The 24,346-nt window shown below is 32.8% G+C and overlaps 1 protein-coding gene across 3 annotated transcripts in view; it reads right to left on the minus strand.

Annotated features, from left to right (window-relative positions):
* The window catches only part of LOC113512181 (stromal interaction molecule homolog), a 63,199-nt gene that overhangs the window by 12,521 nt on the left and 26,332 nt on the right, over positions 1-24,346 (minus strand). For 2 of the 3 annotated variants that reach the window (XM_052893914.1, XM_052893912.1), the window contains 9 exons: positions 20,826-20,945; positions 16,907-17,019; positions 15,048-15,163; positions 7,456-7,652; positions 4,656-4,775; positions 4,152-4,319; positions 3,492-3,626; positions 2,203-2,329; positions 1,302-1,364 (listed from right to left, as the gene is read on the minus strand). In XM_052893914.1, coding sequence (XP_052749874.1) covers positions 1,302-1,364; positions 2,203-2,329; positions 3,492-3,626; positions 4,152-4,319; positions 4,656-4,775; positions 7,456-7,652; positions 15,048-15,163; positions 16,907-17,019; positions 20,826-20,945 — 1,159 coding nt within the window. The remainder of the gene's footprint in view (positions 1-1,301; positions 1,365-2,202; positions 2,330-3,491; positions 3,627-4,151; positions 4,320-4,655; positions 4,776-7,455; positions 7,653-15,047; positions 15,164-16,906; positions 17,020-20,825; positions 20,946-24,346) is intronic. The other variant, XM_052893913.1, reaches the window with a different exon arrangement.

Here is a 24,346-nt window from a genome sequence, read left to right on the forward strand (position 1 = left end):
GTAAGGTTTTAATGAACCATGAACATATATTTGAGAATACAAGCTTATATTATTTAGCTGTTAGCAAAACAAATATAATTAATAAACTAATTACTGAAGTAATTGAACAAAGGTTTATAAGACACTAGCTATTAAATTAAAAAAAAAAACCAAACCGTACAGTATCCTTAAACTACATTAAATTAAGCTACATTAATGCAGTATCACCAGTATCCCAGAGGAAACGTGTTACTTATTGCATACATAATTACACTTTATGAATTATGATATTATCACATTATCAAAAACTTAAATTACTTTTAAAAAATATATTTATTTTTTAAAATAAATTTTAAAAATAATTTAAGTTTACTGTATACATGTATAACAGGAATTTTATAATATGGTTTTACAATTATCGAAAATTACAAACATAGTAAGTTCTTGTCTATGTTATAGACAATAATTAAATTGCTTAAACATTCCAAATTATACATAATATATTATGAATTATACAAATATATTGTTTAAAATACCAAAAAAAAAATTTGCTTTATTGCTTTTATATAAAAATAAAATATCAAAAATTTTATTAAGTATAATTCCTACATTTTTTAATAGAATTGGTAATTCAGTTACATACTATTTTATTATAAGTTGTGGCACGTTATTTTTTTTTTTATTTACTTAGAGAAAAAATAACAATATATTTTTAAGAAAATTTATAGGTTTAACGAATTTTCACAGTATCCAATATGTAACAGTAGGCAACTTAGTTAAAAATATATTAATAATATGTAAAAAATATTTGAAACAATGTACAGAAATATTGATATTTAAGTCTAAATATTTGTAATGTAAAATATAAATTAAAAATGGGAAACAGTAAATATTAAAAAAATACAACTTTATTAATGATACTTAAAATTGTCATTGCTGAGAACTTTGCCGTTATATCTCTATGCTCTGTAATTTCAATACTATATCAACTAATATTATAATACAGTTTAAAATACACAATATTCTATCTTTTAAAAAATATTACGTTGAGTCCAAACTCGAAAGAGACACGAAAGAATAAAAAAATTATTTAGTTATAGACTTACTTAGTTTTAGAGTGTCGAGTTGCATGTTTATTTATCATAATTGTACCTAAATAATCATATTATTTAATTTTAAAACTCTAACTTTAATCAATGCTATTGATGAGGATCCTCTGGCTCTCCTAAACCATATAACTAAGTGGCCTACTGATACTGTGTACAAGTTGTTTATAGCTCAGTCAATATGCTCGTGATATAGGGACGCGTCGTCCAGCTTACCTGAGCCACACAGGGACGCATCGTCGCCGATGCTCAGATCGTCTTGTGAGCTGCTCATGCGCACTGCAATCAAACGCAAAAACTTACTAATATATCATACTGGTAGGAAAAGGGATTGTTAGTAATGGGGACTTGTAGTCTTATTGCTACCAATACATCCTGTCAGGTCGACCTGTCTGCAGTTTCCTCTGGAAACCATCGTGCACAGTCCAAATGAATTTATCACGATGGGCTAACTGACTTGCCTTTTCATTCTCACCTATCGCTCCTCAGTGGTACCCCGCAAGCGCAGACGAGGCACCATTCCATTATCATATAAAAAAAAATCATACTAGTGTTTACGTGCTACTTCGTTTAATAGATTACATTGGGGGGAAAGGATTGTTGGTAATGAGGAGGTTAGTCCCCATTACTATCAATATACCCTATCAGGTCGACCTCCACGCGGTTCCCCCTGGAAACTATCGTGACCAATTTATCGTTGAATTCGTCGGACTAACTGACCTGCTTTTTCATCGTCACTTATCACCTTTCACTGGTACCCCGTCAGTGTATACCGATAGCGCAGACGGGGTTACTATGCCATTTTCACCCATTAAAAAAAATAGGTTACATTAATTGACTAGGAAAAAAAGTAGCAGTAGGGTTAGAGTAATATTAGGAATAATAACACTATTGGATTAGTTAATATTTCAATGTTACAGCTCTTTACACCAAATCACAATAGCTATATTCAGAGAACTTTTTCTTTAACAAAGGTGGTAAACAAGCATACAGCCCGTCTATACATCCAGACATACGTTTGCTGATGGTAAACGATCACTGTAGTTTATAGACACCCGCAATACTAGGGGTGTCACGTGCACCTTTGCCGACCCAAATTATATAGTGTACAACGTACCTCTACTACCGGGCGCGCGTCCATTCATATTTCTATATAGGGTTGTTTCAAGGAACTGTAGGCCGTTGTTATTGATTATGTTGAAGCCGCACAAACGCTCGATCTGCTTCCATCTGTGCATGCGCTCCTGAAGATGTTAAAATGTTTTTTTTTTTATATTATTTATAACTAGCTATATACCGCGGTCTCGCCCGCGTGAATCAGGACATAAACTGTAGTTCTTGAAAGAATGAAAAACGTATCTATCTATACAAATTTTCGCTTTTAAATTATAAACAAAATGGAAAATGACATCCTTTAAACAGAAAATAATCCATAAATATAACCTGAATTTACGTCTCTGTTATGTTAAGAAGTTACAGTTTCTTTAGATTATGATTCGAGCGGGGGTTTTGTCATAGCACAGTCACCACGAAAAGAGGAGGTAAAGTTTTCTTAGTACCGTCAATTTTTAGTCTGTTTACCGTTAAAAATAACTTAATTAGCGTTTTTAAATTTCTGGTAAAATTTATAATTAAGATCAGGTAAGATATATTTATTTATTTAACAAAGTATGTTTGTATTAGCACAGAATGTATCATTGCTTCCTACACTAGGCTGAGCCTGTCCTGTAGCAAACAGGATTCGTGTTATCATATACATGCATATAGATATTAAACATAGGCTTTTTAGCAGTACTCACAATTGTGTAACTAATTTGTATAATGCAATTATTTCTTTTAGATCTCACCACCAATACACATGTATGAATAAGTATTATGAATGTGTTAAGAATTTATAATTCTTTCGATTAATGCCGTTACTTGAATTACCTTTTACCTCGTTTACAATTCGCGGATACTGTAACAGCTTTATGGGGATATTAGGTTTTTTAATATACTGCATATTGTATAAATGACACACTAAATACAAATAATAGGGGTAGAATGACACAAAAATATTGTGCTGAACTTGTTGTTGTTCTGTAGAGGTCCAGAATATTAATCGACCAACCAGAAATATTGCCACATGCTTCCATCCAGCATAAAAAGGGCCATTATTTCCTTTCTCGTAGGTACCGTAAAAGATTAACGGAATTTAACGGTCCAGGGATGGGTAACAGCGCCCCTCTTAAAACATCACTAAAAGCCTAACTGCGGTTTCCAACTCGCCTGCCAAACGTGGCAGCTACTGTTCACCCCCCCCCCCCCCCCCCCCCCCCCCCCCCCCTCCCTTATGAGGGAGGCCTATGTTCAACAGTGGTCCGTTAACGACTGATATATTATGATAAACCAGTAATATGAAAATACCTGTAATTCTTGAGTGACCTCGTTGAGAGCGGTACGCGCTTCGACAATGGAGCGGTCAACGTCATCTATAGACTTGCCGTGTGTCGACACGAACGCGCCCACTAGGCTCGACCGTTTCTTACGTAACTTCTCGCACTGGATAAACAGAATAACACTTCTTATTTGAAATAAGTACTTACATTAACATACTTTTAACTTATTACTGGACACATAATTGGCTTCTATCAACGAATGTGTAAATTGGTAATTTAGAAAAATGTTAAACAAATAATCATATCGAATTGATTTCAAATTCAGTACTTATAGAACACCCAATCTGTGTAATGCATCACTATATATAAAAATCCCGTCTTACAAGCTCGATTATGTTAATATCTAAAAAAAATTATAGATATGTATTGTTTTCTCTAACTTGAGTGGTACAAGACAGTTTTAAACCTTACAAATAAAATGTTCTCTATAGGTGGTGATAGAGGACAAAACAAGTGAATTTCAAGCCTCTACTGCCTGGTATTTAACACAGTTCTTAGTAGTATAAAGATACAAAGAACTGTTTTAAGAAACTGCAAATATATTTATTCTTATACTATTTATCTCTATTCTGTGAGTAATTAGGTCAATCCGGTTCGAAGGATCAATTACGTCATCATTAAAACTTACCGCCTCCCTAGCTTGCTGCAGCTGTAAATCAGCTTGCTGCTTCTTGCGGAGGTACGCGCGGTTTTCAACTTCGTGTGTGAGTTGCAACCACTGTTGCAAACCGGGCGGCGGTGTCCAGCACCTGTCTGACAGTTCGCCTTCGGCGCGCTGCAACTCTGCTCGTAACATCTGTCGGCAACGGGCAATATTTTATTATTTGCGTGTTTGAATTCATCATACAAGTTGTAAGTGAAGGTTTAAGTAGCAGCCGAAATCTAATATTCGTAAAATCTGACGTGTACGCCAACAAAGCATACATATATAAGTACATGATTGCAAACAACGTAGGCATATTTTTTGAAAATTCTATCTACTAGTGCGAAGTCAGGCCGGATCGCGAATATAACATAAAAGGAAAATAAGGCTTATTTCGAAAAAGTAAAACAGGAAATGTATGGATGTTTTTTGTGTTTATGTATATATAAATACATATGTTCTGCATATCTTTCTGCATATCTTTCTTACCTCAATCTCAGCTTTTAGCTGAGAAACTTCTAAATCGGACGATGCCGAATTCAAAAGCGGCGTGTCGCCAGCTTCTCTTAGTTTTTTCTCTAAATTTCTTTTTTCTGTAGTTGCGCTTTCCTGTACAAAAGAGAAAGAATGAGCATAAGTATTACAGTAGCAGTAAGATACAAAAGAAATAAAAAATTATAAAAAAAAAAGACAAAATTCATATGGATACTGGACGTAGTTATGTAGAACAGCCATGTGGTATCGATATCCCTTGTCATCGGTTTTCAATCAATATCAAGTAGAGGTTTGGTAACTTTTAAGGACCCAATGACGTCGTTATTTTTGTTTGTAGCAATTATTGTTAATTTTATTAGTGTAATAACCATTTCCGTAGGTAATTTCGAAGTCAAAACTATTTAGTATACTATGTTGTAATACTCTACAAATAATTTAAAAAAATGTTTTTTTTTAATAAACATTTGAATATGTACCTTTTTTATTTCATTTTTTTTATCTATTAAAATCGAAAACAACGGCAACTTTTCTCTTACCTTTTCAAATTGTATTTTCTGTTATTTAAATGAAAGGATTATTCCGCGTATTGATTCCATACCATTTAAATTAATATAAAAGCCGGTTTAATGTGAAAAAAATAATAATATTATATTATTTCATACACTAACAATATGAAAAAAACGTTCATCCTTGATAACGGAAAATACCTGAGACAAAAATATCGTCGCTAAACTGGTCAGGGAATAAAAACATATCTAATAATAGCTTGTAAAGTGGTAATGCAAGTATTTTTTTGTTTAGTATGGCAATTTAAATACTTTAATTATTTTACTATAACACCAGTTATAACCTGCGGGGTTGCCTGTGTAAATTAAGCAGCATAATTAATTTATTAAACTTCAATACACCTAGATGGCGTAAATGGCGGACTTAATAATACTTAAATTGTTATTTATTCCGTCTTTATTTAGGATATAATCTAACTAACAATGTGATGTGATGTGGGATAAAAATTAAAAATCAAATTAAGACTCAAATTTGTTCAAAGATTTAACTACAAAACATACATACATACATACATACATATCTGTCACGCCTGTTTCCCATTAGGGTAGACAGAAACAATAGAACGCCAAATGCTTCGATTCAAACAAACCTCTTTCGCTTAACTACAAAACAGTTCAAAACTAATGAGTGTTTTAACCATATTTGCAATCTTTTTAAAATGAATAGAATAATTATTATCTTCTTTATAATTTATACAAAAGAAAATATACTTATCAACACTTGCAATCAACATTTTGATGTTAAGAAGTTCTCTTCAGTATATTATGTGATATTTTACTTTTATATCATTAATTTGATGTTACATGGGGGCCGTAGATGGAGGAGGGGCATGGTGTCATTGAGGGGCAATGTCCATACCTTAAAATGAAACCTTCGTTTTTTCGAAGTTACATAATTATGGCTTCTGCCCTACCAAAAAGGTATTTTGGCTTACCTTAACTTGCATCTAACTACGGCCCTAATGGAAACAGAAACTCGTGTCCAACAGTGGACAATAATAGGACTCAAACATAATGATGAACATTTTTCATTACTTATTAATGAAACATAATTTTAAAGTATAATCTACAAACAAAGAGTCCAATATTACTTACCAAGTGTACATACTATAAATAAATATGATTGCCGTGTTCATTTGAGGACAATTTAATTCCAAAGATTTTTTGTGTTTGTATGACAAGTGCTAATGTAATGACTGTATATTTATTTATAGCATTCTCGATACACCGTTTTAAATAAGTATTCGTATGTAGATTAGATTTAAAAACAAAAGTAAGATAATGGAACTAAATTTTCAACCGACTTCAAAAAGAAGGTAGTTCTCAATTTGCTTTTTTATGTTTGTCAGCTTCAGTATTTTTTGATGGGTGAAAATGGTATGGTAACCCCGCCTGCGCTAACAGGATACGCTGGCGGAGCACCAGTGAAGCGTGATCGATGAGTATGAAAACAGGACAGTTAGCCCATCATGATGAATTCATCAGGAATTAACCATGATAGTTTCCAGGGAGAAACGCGATGACCTCCCGTCAACCTGGTTGGGTATATTGCTAGCAATGGGATTCTCAGTCTCCATTACTAACAATCCCTTTCCCCCCTGTCAGCTTCAGTTATAAATCGATTAGGAAAATTTACATTTTTCATCTGATCTGATTTTCAAGTTTCATCTGAAAATATATACTTACAGGATTGGTCCCATAGACATTTTATCAAAATTTATTTAGTAGTTTAATTTTGTTTTTGCCACAATTGAAGTGGGTTTTTTTTCTATAGAATACAATTATAAATTATTGAGTTTTACTGCTAAATACGTCACTTGAGTAAATATCCTCAGCAAGTAATTGTATTGACAAAAACCACTATAATGGCACATTTCTATGATCCATGACGCGGAGCATAATGATGACACACCATAGAAATAGAACAAAAAAAATTAAGCTGGGCTGACATCTAGACGTGCCATGTTGGTACGGGAGTCTCAAATTTTTGTCCCTTTTCAATCTTTCCATGCTTCTTTGGGAAAATTGTTTAATTTTGATACTGCCTAAGGATGTTAAGATTTTAATTTCGGCCCATATTAGTCATCAGCATATCACCCGTTGACTGTCCACTCTTAAATACAGACTTCTACCTATTGGGGGGTGTCACCATTAGTTGCCATGCTTGGCAGGCGAGTTGGCGATCCTACACGACCAATAGTAATAATATAGAAATAATTCTGACGGACCTGTTCCAACCGCGCAATCTCTAGCTCCTTCTGCATATTATCGAGCGCCACCTCGGCCTTCCTCAGCTGTTCCATGTCACGCAGCATCCGTTGCACTTGCGTGCGGCTCGCGCGACCGGCGCGCAGCGCCGCCCACCCGCCGACCACCGCGCCCAGTAACAACGACGCCAATAGCCAGTCCTTCCATCTACTGCCTTCTGGAAACAACGATTGGTATTTAGTTGAGCAAGATATGAATAAATTATATTTTTGATTAAGACGATCTTTGCAACGCTGTGGTGGGCACGATACTTTATATGAGTTCGATTCCTAAATTGACCCGAAATCAAACCCGGGAGGGTTTGATTTCGGGTCAATTTAGGAAACGAACTTTCTGAATTAGCCTAGATCCCTTGAATATTAAGGATATGATGGCCACCACAATGTTCATTGCCTAGTTTCTTATAACACAAAGTATCCCAACTTGAGGATAAGGCAATTAGTGTGATAGTGTGAAAATAAATAAATACCATTAGATCTTATTACAGAGCGCCATCTAGTTTAAGCTTAGTAAAACTGTGTGATATAATATATATTAGACAATTGATAGACTTACTAAAACTTACTTTTTTATCATCATCATCATCATCATCATCATATCAGCCATTAACTATCTACTGTTGAACATAAATCTCTCCCATAAAGGAGGTTTTGCCAGCAGTTGCAACGCTTAGCAGGCGGGTTGGCAACCGTAGTTAGCCTTTGGTGACATTTATAGAGCGACTCTGCTGTTCATCGCTCGACAATTAAGTTCCCTCGATGACCTCTTACGGGGTAGCCCATTCGATGTTGAGAATACATGGCATATATATTATACATATGAAAAACTCTCAGAACAAACAGATGTCCGTTCAACTGACATATTGAAATAACATAATAACGTAAATAAAAATAGTATTAAGGACCAAGATTTATATGCCTATGTATAACGAAACATGTACTTATTGCTTTTTATATGTAACATCTTGTATCTCGTGTTTCAATTTATTAATAATTAAAATATATTTATGGATATGCATCCTTGAATATAAATGTTTACACTGTGCGAATCCACAACCATTAGAAAGTGAGGTGGTGAGTTAAACCGCTACGTTACTAAGGACATTACGAATATATACGACGTAAACGCGAGATTCTCTTCTATTCTCGGCGATCTTATCAAAGGAACAATTTGTACAGAAGTCACAAAGTTAATAATAGTAAGCAGAATTACATACGTCTTTCCCAAGCGTGTATCGTGTCACGTTTGTACATATACATAAGCAACTTTAAGGGGTAATTTTAATGGCATTTTAGAATGATCTTCATTGCTAGAAATATAAGGGAAAACAGACCAACCAGTAAACCCAAAAACAAAAAAAAAAAGTTAGAGTTAATCACCTACTTTTTTGAAGTTGATAAAAAAGACTGACTTATAGTCGTCTTATAACCGAGAGCGACTTTAATTCTTTGCAATAATTGAACAATAATGAATTTACAAAGTTATTAATTATGGCAGCGCACTGCCAATGACATAATTAATTAGCATTGTTCAGTCAGTAGCTATATTAGTTTAAACATCCATAATTGCACAAATTAACCTCTCAGAGGGAAGATAAACGTTCAGTTAAATATTCATAACTCTGTAATCTAGGTCCATCATACTATAACTAAATACTACGTTGAGATACTATAAGATTTAATTTATTATATTAGACGCGAAACAAGTCGCGGGCACAACTAATGTTATAATATAAAGATAATATTCATACGACGTGAATTTTCGAAATACTATCGTTATTCACGTCACGTCATCGGATCAATATTTACATTATTGTATAATATGGAATTAATACATATTATTACACTACCTATAATAGTGAATTCTGCACAATTATATAAAATAACATAGCTTGTTAATCAACATCCAGTTATTTACCTACGAGCTGATTTTCCTTTTGGATTTAAATACTAACTACTAACTAATACTACTAATAGTAAATAACAAGGGAGGAGGGGCAGGGATTGTTAATAGTGTGGAGTACCAGTCCAAAAGAAAGAAGATAGAATAACGCAAAAAAGGTAATATATTATGTTAATAGATAGTATATATAATATAGTATGTAATATATAGTTAATATAATATATAGAAAAAATTGCATACGAAGACAGTGAATACAGGAATGATGGCTGGTACGAAAGAATGGTGGAGGAAATTATACCATTGGAACTCAAATAATGGGATTATTACAAGGTCAGATGATTTGCCCGTATATAATAATACCTACTATGGTATTTAAACGTTGTGTTGGGAATTCTAACGTTCCCAATAACTTCAAATATTATAGATATTTTTATTAATATGATATTTGAACCATTTTAGACATTTCTTGATTACAACCAAAACATTAATAAAGTAAAAAAAATAACCTTATAATCTACGACAATCTACGATTAAATGTTTGTAAATGAATAAACATATTAAGACAAAAAAAAAACAAAAACTATTAGGTAATCGGAATAATACGAATCATTAAAATCAACTTGTTTTGCTCATAATAATATTATATATAAGAAATATTTTAAAATAATTACAATCATTTCAAAATATTTCAAACCATAATGAAAATGATTCATAGGTAACTAATGCAGACCGCATATAAAGGACTTGAAAATTAAATGTATAATAACATATATTAAAATATTTTTCCTTAACAAATTAAATAATAAGTATTTATTAGTAGTAAATAGATGAAACAACTTGAAGGTATCAAGCACATGCCATTTTTGAGGCGGCATTTCTAACATTAAAATTTCTATTTGATATTATAGTGAAATCTTTATTTTAAGGAACAAAATAAATTTCTAATATATTTAAGTCAAAATTATTATAAATTTAGTTTATGAGAAAGTAAAACCTGAAACAGTCCTTTTGCGGAGCTATCACATTAAAAGATTAGGTTAACAAGTAAGTTTAAAGAAACGATGACTCAGAAAGGGTCTCATTCCCAAAATATTTCTTTAAAATAAAAAAATTAATTTGATATTACAGTGAAATTGTTAGTTTAGTAAGAATATTAACCAAATTTCTAATAAATTTAAGTCCAAACCATTATAAACTCAATTTATGATGGTTATGAAAATATACAAGTAGTACTTTTGTGAAACTATTAAATTGAAATAAAAAATTTTCCTCAAAATCGATCCCATTAACCGATTTTCAAATAAACAGCTATTACGAGTCATCATAATCATTAATTAATATTCATTTCTAACTTCTAAGATATAACGACTTAAAAACTGGTTATTTTTTATACATCACAACGTACCATAAATACATTTACCATCGTCACTCAGGTCCACATATCTACCGGAGAACAGTAGAAAAACACAATAAACAATTCCCACTAAGAGCCAAGTATCTAACACCATTTAGAACATAATCACAGTCGCATCACATCTCCAATGGTTAGATGGGCGGTGTTGGCGCGAAACGACTGTACTATTGTGACCATCCAGCTGGGAAAAAGGCGTGACGGTACAGATACTGGAGTACAACATCACAACACGCGAACTGAATCACGAATGGAGCGAAATCATACACAAATGTCGTGATGTAACGGTAGTGTAACCAACCCTTTGCAATTACTCGAGATAAAATCAGACACGCTTTGAATTGAAAACATTGGTTTGAATTTGGAATATTAAAATACATCAATATGTATCGGCTGCCATATTGGTGTATTTTAACATTCCATTTTCAAATCGATGTTCGAAATAAGTGTGTAAAAATTTTAGTATTAGAAAGAAAAAAATTACAGTCACTCAGATTTTAAGGTTCTTAATGAACAATATTTTTTATACATCGATGATAGCAATTATGGATACATTAATGTAATGTAATGAAAGATGATATATTTCAATGAATGATATAAAATAATCAAATATAGACATAAAATATAATATTGCAACATTTCATTAATGAGTACTAACTTAATTAATTCAAGAGCAAAATTCTAATTTGTGAAACAAGAATAAAAATAAAATTTCATATAGTTTTCTTTTTCATTATTTTTATCATTTATTTTTTATTATGGAACTTTAATATCATAGCGGTAACTAGGTTCTAATAAATTCGAAAATATCGCATTAATTGCAATTACCAATAACAAAGTTGTTATTGCCGAAAATAACAGTGACTTGATTTTACCTAAGACTATAATTATAATATTTTGATTTGGGTTTCCTCAAATAAATATATAAAAACCGATTGATTATTTGTTAATAATCCTAAATGATGTCACGGTTAACATTCATTTATCACGTGAACGATGATGGTTTGTGTCAAAACGCAAATTAACGTTTTTCCCACTCAATTGATCATCTACCAATTCCAGTATAGTTTATTTATGAGCAAATCTTCAGTAATAATAAGCTGCACTACTGAATATTTTTCGTTTCCAAGATTCGATTAAATCATTTGGCACGAGACGAGAAACTAAATGAGTGCAGTAATTAGTGTATTTTTTACCATCCTGTCTCAATATTGAAATGTTTCATGGTGACCCTAACCTCGATTTAATGACATGTTTCAAATAGTAATAACTTGCGCTTGACATTGAACAACAAAGTTTCTGCACCAATCAAAATATTTGTAATAACATATGTGCTTTTATAGCATTCTATATATATAGAATGAATAACAGAGAATTTTCATACAAACCATGTGGTCACGTGATCGATTGCGTACACGAAGGCTTCGATTATTATCAAATTTCGACATTGTTCAGCTTTTAGTTTTTCAATTTTATAGATACAATTGTTTTTCTTTTTTGTTTAGACTTGAACTTAATTATATCTATTAAAACTAAACTTGTATACGTATATTGTAGAAATACTTAAATGAGTCCTCGAGTGGAAGCATTCGTCTTAACACTGCAAATGCAGCTGGGATTGTGTGTAGTAAGTTTTTATTATATTTGCATGTATGTGTAGAAAATTTAATGACATATTTAATAATACGGCATGTACACAATAAAGTCGTGTTCACAAGCGACTCGTAAAAAAATTAAGAATACAATTTTTTTAAGTTATTTCATAAAGAGATATTAATACTATTAATACGTGCAAAATCGTAAAGATATATTAACTTAATAATATATTGACTAAGTGTAATGAAAAAAAGGTGAAAATAAAATGTTATCGTACCGAATTATTTTTTAACTATACAGGTGATTTAAAACAACTAAGTGATATTTGATTATAATCAAAGGTTATCGGTAATTTGATAAACTCATAAATTTATCAATCAACTTCAAAAAAGGAAGACGTTATCAATTTGGTTGTATTTTTTAGTTTGTGACCTCAATACTCCAAACATTTATAAACTGTTTTAAAGTTCTTTTTTTTTCATCTGAAAGGATATGCTTTCAGATTGGTTCCATAGAAATTTCATCAAACTAAATGCAAACGTTTGGTTTTTAAATCAAAATCACTGGTTTTGTCACGATTGAAGTCGATGTTTTTCATAACTTGATTAATATACTATTGTATATTATGTATACGATATTTAGAGCGAAGACTACAATGTTAGAAATATCGTATTAAAGGCTATCTTATTCTAGACCTTTGTAATTTTTTAAAAGGTATATGTCGCCAAAAAACTTCTAAAATCGTCTATCTATTAACATTACTGTCTAATACAAAAAAAAAGTGTATGATTAAAAAATATTATATATGTAAACACAGCCTACGTATCTCTAACAATGGGAAACGCATTAAGGTCGTAGCTTCAATAACACAGTTAAATGTTTTTGTTCCAAGCTAAATTGCTGCATAGTATAAATTATATTATGTTTCACATGTATGTATGTATATATATATATATATATATATATATATATATATATATATATATATATATATATATATATATATATATATATATATATATATATATATTTCAAAAACGACGGAACTCTATGACCGGTATGCTATATGAGCGGTATGTTAGGAGTAAGCTATGAAAGTGAATGCAGCAAGAGATGGCAGCAGCATGCCATGCTAGAAGTACAGTAGTCTCCCTATAACACGGTACTCTTATAATGCGTTTTCATATTATATACGCGATTTCAATCCCTCGTATAAAACGGGTATTCCCCCATATAACGCGGGTATTGAACATTCTATAAAAAAAGATTTCGGTTATTTCAGATAGATCCGACAGCGAATAAACATGTGATAAAACTATTAATTTATTTGAAATTAACTGTTTTTTAGTTACACATGCATAAGTTTTTTATTTAAAATGTTCTTAGTTTGATTTTAATAAAACACACATATTTCAGCAACATAGTTTTTTCTTATTACCTATTCGATTTAAACGCCTTTTAACGAGAAAAGTTAAACGTGAATCATTTGTATATAATACGCTATACGGAGTCATACAAGCGCATTATACGAGAACACGGAATGAATCTACCGTGTTATAGGGAGAATTACAGTACTCCAAACCATAGATAATTGATAATATAATAAACAAAATAGGTAGATACAAACAAGTTGACGACCATCTGACAGAAAATGGGAATGATTGCCTATTTGTTCCTATCCAGTTGCTTATCATTCTGTCATGTGGTCCCGGCAAATGACAGAATGACTTAATGGTATAAGGATGGACAGCAACGTTTCTCTTAAAACATTTCTAAAAGTCTAATTGCAGGTGCCAACTTGTCTGCCTAGTGTAGCAACTGTTGGCACCCCCCCCCCCTCCTTATGGGGGTAACTAGTAAACGTTAGGATTTACAAACATAGTTGGTAAATGTAAAGATTTTATTGAAAAAAGATCATATTTATTGCTTTCAACAAACCAAACTTAACCTATATTTCAGGTCTATTCCCATTACTAACAATATATCCCATCAGGTCGAGTTCCACGCGGTTCTCCTTGGAAGCTATTGTGGTTAATTCTTAAATACGTTATAATTGGTTAACTAACCTGCTGTCACCCTCATAGATCATCACTCATTGGTGTCTCGCCAGTGTATAACGATAGCGCAAGCGGGGTTACCATTCCATCATCTCCCATTAAAAAATAACCTACATTTCTGACCACGAGTACGAGCATCACTATACAGTTTTAAATATGTCTATTTTTTGGCATTTAAATATCATATCTCCGAGTACCATAAACTATAATCACAGAAGAATATAGACATATTTACCATAATTATTTACCTAAGTGTCTCGTGTGGTCCTGGCATAGAATAGGCTACCCCTTCCTTTCCTTATGTGGGTGTCGTAAGAGGTGGTTTACCCTCTTTCCCGTTGGTGTCGTAAGAAGCGACTAAGAGAGGGCGAAAGATAGGCAGCGTCCGTTTTAAAACATCTTCAAAGCCTAACTGCGGTTTCCAATCCGCATGCCAAGCGTGGCAAAACAACTCCCCTATCTTCAGCAATAGATAATTAAAAGCTGATATGATAATGATTTACCTAAGATTTATGACTGTAAAAGGCTTTTACAGTAACATATATATTTATTTTGGGTACTGAATAAGTTTATAATACGCACTTACCTTTAGGCGGGCCGAACAATACCACATCCATAGCTTTTAAAGCGAGCTTCTGTTTGTGTATCGGATCTTTGATGCCTAGTACGTTGCTCAAATACTGCATGTTGTTTACTGCCAGTCTGCACGAGATAAACATTTCAATTACTATCCATCTAGTGGCATATCACGATAACAAAATATGTATATATACATATAATACATTAGCGACCCGTCCCGGCTTCGCATAGATAGTAGAGCATATATGCTTGTATTTTTTGCATCAGTTTGTTGCATTGAGTATGAATCAGATGAGTATAGTAACCTATCCTACTAAAAACACAATCATAAAATAATATAAATAATAACCACACATACATTCCGCGTGCGATATATGCCGTTCGTGTCGTATCCTGACCCTCTAGACAAGTGGCAAGCAAATTCGTCGATGGAATCGACATCGCTAGCGACTCCGTGAGATAGAATGAAATAGTAACGCTGGATGACTCATTCCAACTCACGGATTCGCTAGCGAAGTCGATTCCATCGACGAATTCGCTTGCCACTTGTCTAGAGGCCCTGGATTCAAGTAGCTAAGGACGCTGATGGTCCATAGACCACAAAAAGAAAATTTTAAATAATAAACATATGCCATCGCCTTAGATTATAATTATAGATAGTATCTTCATACAAATGCTTCGAGAAAAGCGGAGCAACTTTTTCATACAATTTTGAGTGATAAATAGTTATGAGCGTTTCCTTTATAACTTCTATATTTATTTTGTTTTATAATTTTTGCATTTTTTAATGTACACATTAACTAATTTTGTTTATTAAATAAATAAATATAGATACGTCAAGGTACATTATGTGCATAAGTATATAGAACACTGACAAAACAACGAGTCAGTTAATATGATAATTAGTTGACAAAAAAGTTGACCTGTTTTTGAGACTCGATACTCTGTCTATATAATCTAAGGCCATCGCGTACTTTATCTCACTAGGCATTATTTTGTTAGATCACAAACGTATTAGGCAGCGTTTTAAATGAATGCGACTTGGTTTCTTCCGACATTGAACAATTATGTTTCAACAAATTATCACCAAACAATATTTAATAATATTTGTGTAAATTATGTGGTTAATACTAATAAATAAATGAAATCATTTTATTTCAGGTTTGTACCGCTATATTTACATTATATTCATTAGTATAATTTAATTTTAATGAATTACAATTTAAACATTAGACAAACATAAAAAATAAAATACGAAATAAAATATCCAACAATATAATCAAATAATGCTTTTTTTAATGCTACTTAGAATGGCAAAAAAACATCAGGTGGGCACCTGATGAAAAGTGGTAACCGTCGTCTATAGACATGAGCAGTGCCATAGACTTAACAGAGTGTACTGCTTCGCCCATGATACGCCCCATGCGTCGCCGTTCCTGAGAACTTACGTATTATTCCTCTGTACGCTGTAAATTCACTGCCATATTCCACCCTTCAAACCGAAACATAGCCATGCAAATATTTACATAATATGTACTATCAATATGTACATACAATTGCTGAGACAAAGATCGCATAGTCCTTTTTATTTTGTACTGTTATTTTTAGACGTTAATTATTTTTTTAGTCATAAAAATAAAAGACTATTCTATCCGTACCGTACGTAAAATAAACAGAATTGACCAAATCACATTCAGTATTTCTAACTAGGTAATTAATTTTAATTATATGCTATGGGGAAACCCCCCTATATGGGGAAATCCTACGATTAGCTGGCGACAGTTAACGGCTGATATGATGATGATGTGCTATGGATTTGAAGTGTATTGTATATTAGATGATGAGACTAAAATTAAATTTGATCACCTGGGTAGTGTTGCACCGGTAACTTTGTGTTGCAAAAATAACGTCTTGTACTGTGGTAAATCCACTGACTGGGACAACCACTCGACTGTTTGCTCCACTGTCCAATTGTGAACCTGTAAAAAGACAAAAAATATATATATAATATTCGTATTGTAAGTACGTGTACATGTTTTTTTTTTACACACACGTTACGTACACTTAACGTACATTTATACACTAGCGGGGCACCAGTGAAGGATGATAGGTGAGGATAAAAAGACAGGCCAGTTAGCCCATCGTGACGAATACACTTGAAATGCAGCACGATGGTTTCCAGAGAGACCATGTGGAGGTCGGCCTGGTTGGGTATATTGCTAGCAATGGGGCCCTTAGTCTCCATTATTAACAATCCCTCCCCCCCACGTGTACACGTTATAGGAGTACATACAGGTTGAAATCGAATACAATTGTTATAAACCAGTGTTCTATTTATGAAATTAAATATTTTTGATAAGAGAAACAAGGGTAAAAAGTTGATAAAAAATTAAACCTTACATAAAACTTAACAGTTGGACTGTTAAAAAATTACCAGAGAGAGACTGTGTATAAAAGTCGTTTGCTTGGGCATCTATGTCCCATTCGTGTTTCTACTGTGAAGCAGTTGTGTTTGCATGGCTGTGTTTCGATTTTAAGGGTAGGATATGGCAGTGAATTTACAGGGTAGGAATAACACCTGAGTTTTCAGGAGTGGCAACGCATGGGGGTATCATGGGCAATGACATGGAATTGAGTAGTACTATGACATAACAGTATATTCTGTTATATCCATGGTACTGCTCATGTCTATAGGCGATGGTTCCCACTTTCCAACAGGTGGGTTGTGAGCTTGTTTGCCATTCTAAGTTGCATAAAAAAAATAAAAAAATATGAAAAATAACATTCTATTATATATTTTTTTAATGTTTATTTGAAAAAAAATTGGCGAGGCACAACGTATAGATGCTTTTATAATTTACCGTAACAGAGTACAGGTGCAATAACAAGTTGTCGGGGAGTCATATGAGAATTTGGTCTATTGGAAAATAATGTCCAAACCATAATGCTTATTACTTGTGCGCATAATGATTAGATGCAAAAACTCTGTCTCATGCTCATTACTTTAAAAAAAACACAGACAGAAACTGAAATAAACAAGTCGTCATCGTTTATGAGTAATTTTAATATTTTGCTTTTTCATACCTGTAGTATATTATGTTCACGTACTGGCCACTAATAATTTTGTAAATACTGGCCGGTAATAATTTGTTCTATTTATTCTTCCAATGAATAAATTAGTGTTTAACCAACTCGCTTGCGTATCACTACATGGTGGCAGCGGTGGGATTTTTACTACTACTTACTTTTGATACTTTTTTTTTTCTTTCGAAGGAAAAGAGATGTAGTATATTATGTTCACGTACTGGCCAGTATTTACAAAATTATTAGTAGCCAGTACGTGAACATAATATACTACAATACCCTAATGGCCATAACAGATAGATAGATGGATAGATAATTTATTTGCATTACTTACAGCACACAAATTACAACATACATATACAAAAAAGCGAGATAACATAAATGATAAAAAAAAATACATAAAGCTAAATACAATTTTCGTTTGTGAGTGTGCCATAGCAATACAAAATGGCCACAACTCAGTTTATTGCTACGCCCTCAAAAGAGCAAAGCACTAATATTCTGTTAACAGTCTTTGATATAAGAACCATAACACCATAATCCTTGAAAATGACGAATCGCGAGAGGGGCCATGAAAGACACACTACATTGAGTGATGTCCATGGTGTTATTAATGTATATAGGTAAAGATTTACAGAGAAAGTGTTATTTCGCTTTGCCGTGTGGTCCCGGGCTAGAATAGACGACCCTTTCCTTTTTCGTGGGTATCGTTAAAGGTGATTAGTTCCCTTAGGGAATGGTAGCCTGACTGCGGTTGCCAATCTGCCTGCCAAGCGTGACAACTACTAGCAAAATTCTCCTATTGAGAGAGGCCTATGTTCAGGAGTAGACAATTTAAAACTGGTATGATTACACTTTGCTTTATTCCTATTTTTAGCTATAAAATAACTTTCCTGACATTGTTACGTTCTATTTCTGCAGTTCTTATATTTTTTTATTTCCGATGCAAGAAAACGTGTAAGTAATTTTTATTTATTCATTAAAAGAATTAAGTTAGGGACCACCAAAAATCTCAACAGGTTCATACTGATCTTTATAATAATAATCTATTTGTAACTAGCCTTTAGTTGCGACTTCGTCCGCCTGACTGATATATGAATGAATGAATGAATGAATGGTTTATTTTCTCTTCACAAAAGGTAGAATAAAGTGACAACTTGAGGTACAATTTGATATGAAGACCAATTTTGTGAGAGACTGGTGCTTGCGGTAGGTTTAGAAGAACCTGTGTTACAAGTCACCAGACATATGTTTACTGACCGGGATAAAGAGTTGTCGATACCCCATATAGTACGTGTATACTAAATTCATAGTGATTGGTTATGCCAGTAAAGCGCTGTAAAGGTAACAAACAAACACCTTTTCACATTTATAATATTAGTAAGGGTATAAGTATGTAACGTATATATAAATAGTAAAAGATGTTAGTTTTAACTAGCGACCCACCCCGGCTTAGTACGGGTGCAATGCTGATACTAAATAGCGCCGCCAGTCCCCCATTACATTACGATACTACATTAGAAACCTCTAAAATTATCAGTGTTCCTCTACTATATTATGCATGTATTATACATATAAACCTTCCTCTTGAATCATTCTATATATTTAAAAACCGCTACAAAATCCGTTGTGTAGTTTTAAAGATTTAAGCGTACATAGGGACGGACAGACAGCGACAGCGACTTCGCTTTATACTATGTAGTGAAGATATATAAAGAGACGGTTAAAAATCGACCTCATTGTGACGTCACTTGTATTATTTTACATTTTTTTTTTATAAAAAGCAAGCTTTAATTGTGACAGTAATTACAAAACACTTTAAAATCTGAAACCTGTAATAATATACCATTGAATTTATTAAAACACTCTTTTGTGAGGTGTGAATCGTAATATTTGTTCACATATCCATATAAAATAACACATAAAACCTTAAACTAAATATGTTTAGTCATTACACTAGTTTTATTAACTATTATATCTTCTTTTTGTCACACGAGCCATCTTTATTAAACTGTTTATATAAGCTATATAAGAATGGAAATATTTGTCATTTAAAACTATTTTATAACGAACTAAAACATTCTAGTAAAAAAAAATATTTGGAAAGTTAAAAAATAATTTGTCATATTTTTATACGCATAGAACACAAAATTAGTCTACAATTCATTTTCAGAAAAAAAAAAAACAACAACTGACTAATTCTCAATGGCGTGGGTAGAGTATTTTCTGAGTATATAATGACCATTTCACTTCGCGAAGTATAATACGTCCCCCGCATGGTGACGGTGAAAGATTTTTTATTTATAGGTATTTTTTATGCAACTTAGAATGGCAAACAAACGGCCGGCCCACCTGATGGAAGCAGTATTCGTCGTCTATAGATATGACCAGTCATAGACATAACAGAATATACTGTGATCGCGTATGATTTCCCTCATGTGTTACTATTCCTGAGGACTAAGATATTATGTCTCTGTACCCTGTAATTTCATTACGATATTTCACCCTTCAAACCGAATGCAAACTACATTTGAGAGCAATTGAGTATGCATACAGCTATGCAAACTCAATTGCTTCACGGCAGAATCACGCAAGGGACAGAAGTACTCAAGCAAACGTTTTTTGTACACTGTCTCTGGTAAATATATATATATTTTTTTAATATATACATATAATTAATATTCAGTATTGAAAGGCTTACCTCAGATCGCAACCATGCCTCCCAAAGTTCTTTGACAGAGATGTGCATATCATCGTTGTGGTGAAATGCGCGCTGTCTCTTCTCATACCCGCTGTCGTACTGCAACTCCTCGCGGAGGAACTGGGGAAGAGAGAATATGAGAATTTATTACATGTTAAACGACATATTAAAAATATTATTACAACTTTGTTTGCAACTCGTTTGTGAGGGCTTCAATTATATAAAAAAAAAAATATTCCACACAATTACCGAAATAAACACTTCCTATTTCTTAATAAGAATTATAGAAATACAGCTGAAATTTAACACCATGGTTTCCGGGAGGCATGTGGTTCAGTAGTCCTCAGAGACTAATGGTAGTAAAATTTACAGAAACATAGCCTAGCGTAGAAGAGGTGTAACATATATAACAGGCGCCACTTACGAGGCTGCTCCATGAGCTAATAGCGAGTTCAGAACTGGACTTTTTTCACTGTACTGCCATAGAGTTTCGCAGGGCGGTAACAAATTATACAGAAATGCATTTTAATGACTATTTTTATAGCATAGTTAGATTTTTTTATTTTTATTATTTTTCCATTATTGTTTTATTATAATGTTTTATTTTTAATTTTTGGTGAGTGCATTGGTAAATCTTTAAAGCTCACTAAAAATATGTATATATATTATAAATAAATAAATAAATGTCAGCGTACTATAGAAACATCAGATTCCTAAATGTATTTCTAGTTTACGTGACATTGTGTAAACTATGGCCTATGGTTATCATAACAAAGAACGTGGAATGCATCGTTGATTAATGATTCATTAAAGGTAAATAGTTAATTAATTAATAAATAATAGACATTTTTAAATTAATAAAAGGAAACTTTAACATAAACGCGAAGTTATCAAATACAAATTGATAAGGACCGTACATTTGCCATTTTATAACAGAGAATTAAATTCCGTGATACATAATGAATGCACAAAATGATGATGATAATGCATATATTTTAATATGGACATCTGAATGAAACAGCGGGAGCTAAATTTTGCAAGATTTAACAATTAAAAAACCCAAAAACTCTAATCGCACTCTAGATTTTATTTAAAAACGGCGTGAATTGTGGTCTAAATCTTCAACGTCTGCGTCAGAATATAAACAGTTTAGTAGACAAGTCTCCAAATGCATACGGCATGACATACACCAGTTTAATACTAAATGCAGGGGGCAGGGATTGTTAGTAATGGGGAGGTTAGTCAATTATCAAGTCGAACTCCACGCAGTTCTCTCTGGAAACCATCGTGGCTAATTTATCGTTGAATTCGTCACGATGAACTAACTGACCTGCCTTTTCATCCTCACTATTCACCCCTCACTGGTGCCCCGCCAGTGTATATCGATAGCACAGCTGGTGTTACTATTCCATTATCATCCATAAAAAAAAAATAGAACAAGCAATAAAGCGAAATCAAAGCTCCTAAGTCCCGGATAAAAGCTAGTCATAAATAAATAGAATAACATCGGTATGATGAGACTATGGTATTTTCTTCTATTGGTAAACAGTATACAATTGGCAATTAAGGCACAATAATAAACAAATTATTCAGAGCACAAGTTGGTCGATTAGATAGATATACCAAGTATTCGTACGTGATTACGTGGGCACACGTTTAATATCAAGATAATTCACAATTTGTTTACCAGACTCTACCGGATCTAGCGCAATCAGTGTTATTGTTCTGTATTCCTGATTATGATATTGATAATTTTGCGATGAAAATATCAGAGACACTCAATTCACAAGCGCTTTCAGTAACAGCGTGCCATATGTTGTAACAGACCTATTTATTATTGATAGTGAACCTTTTTCTGACGACGAACCCATTCGAAAATACAACAATTAGTCATCAAAATCGTCTAAACTTTCAATTATTTTCAATATATGTTCACGACTGTACATATTATGTAAAAATCCAAGTATAGAATATATTCGTATACTGTTTACTTAGGCCAAAGTAGACACAGGTACGACATCCATTTTATAATATCTGTGATTTAAAAATTCAATGTTATTGGTATTACTAAATTAAAAAAAATACTGTATTACTATAGGTACACTTATCTCGATATTAGACAAATATGTTGTCGAAATTTAGCGAGAAATACAAATGGGTAGACGCCGTATCTAACATCGGCGATTTGTATAATTCGTCTGTTTACAAACAGCGTCGGCACTTCACGAGTAAATTGTAGTCATTACTTTTAATTGTAACAACGAACAGCGTTGCTCTCCAACAATGCCAAGTAATATCACTTGTACCTACTTTAATATTTTTTTTATGAAATTCAGAATGGCAAACAAGTTGACAGGCCTGTAAGGTTACTTTTTAAAAAAATTCCAATAGATCGATATTAAAATAAACACGTTTTGCACTCTTGAAATACTAGCGATATAATGTTCTGACAGATGTACAACTTGCCATTGCAAACTATTGCAAACTGATCCCAATTTTAACTTAATTCCTATTTTTTATTTAATAAATTCAGTACAAAATTATTATTAGATTGGAGTGATATCGACATAAGATTCAAGAATAAGACTGCCGATTGAAAATGGTAACTGTATACAATAACACAATAAACTGTGATATGTGCGGTGCTCTTCATGCGTTCAATTCCTGTTGTTGTGCTATAAGTGAGATAGAGGTATCCATGTAGACGACTTTTGTACAGTCACTGCATGGGTGCCTGGTCTGGCAGTTAAAATATATTTGTATTAATAATATAATTCGCTGTGTGGTCCCAGCACAGAATGGGCCACCCCATCCTTTCTCGTGGGTGTCGTAAGAGGCTACTATGGGAACTTAATGGTCGAGAATTGGACAGCAGAGTGTCCTTAAAACACAACTATAAACCTAACTGCGGTTGCAAACTCACCTACTAAGCTAGGCAACTATTGGCAAAATCCCCCAAGTTTCCAAGGGGTCCAAATTTCCCAAGGGGGAGTTCTATGTTCAGCAGTGGACAATTAAGGGTTAATGTGATGATGATGATTAATAATTTTATATAGTTATAAATTAAATTAAGAATAAGAAATGAATTGTAAATTTTAAGTTTCAAATGGGACCTGAAACAGCAATTTCTATTCAAATGTACTTACTTAAAATTTTATAAGTAGATTCTTAATGTGATGAAGCATTATCCATCTAGACATCAATTGAGAAAAGGTTTTTAGAAACATCCATAGAAATAGAAGACTATAAATTGGACGCGAATAAAGCGGTGATTCCTTCTAGTTATATAATAACATCATATGGTACAGAAACAAATGAATTTCCACTACTGTCAGACACTGCCGAAACAAAACTGATTCTGTCTTTAGTTCTTTAAGCTCATTTATAATAATGTTAGGAGCAACAATAAATAAATGTAACAATTTACTAAAGGAAACCCTTCTTTTGTATGCTCAATAATTTGGCTGACTACGACCAGCTGGTGTGATGCCAAATTGTTTCAGTTCGATTCTCGAGTCATT

This window comes from Galleria mellonella, unplaced genomic scaffold (assembly GCF_026898425.1).
Source record: "Galleria mellonella isolate WM207_F2 unplaced genomic scaffold, CSIRO_AGI_GalMel_v1 utg184, whole genome shotgun sequence".
Classification (NCBI taxonomy): domain Eukaryota; kingdom Metazoa; phylum Arthropoda; class Insecta; order Lepidoptera; family Pyralidae; genus Galleria; species Galleria mellonella.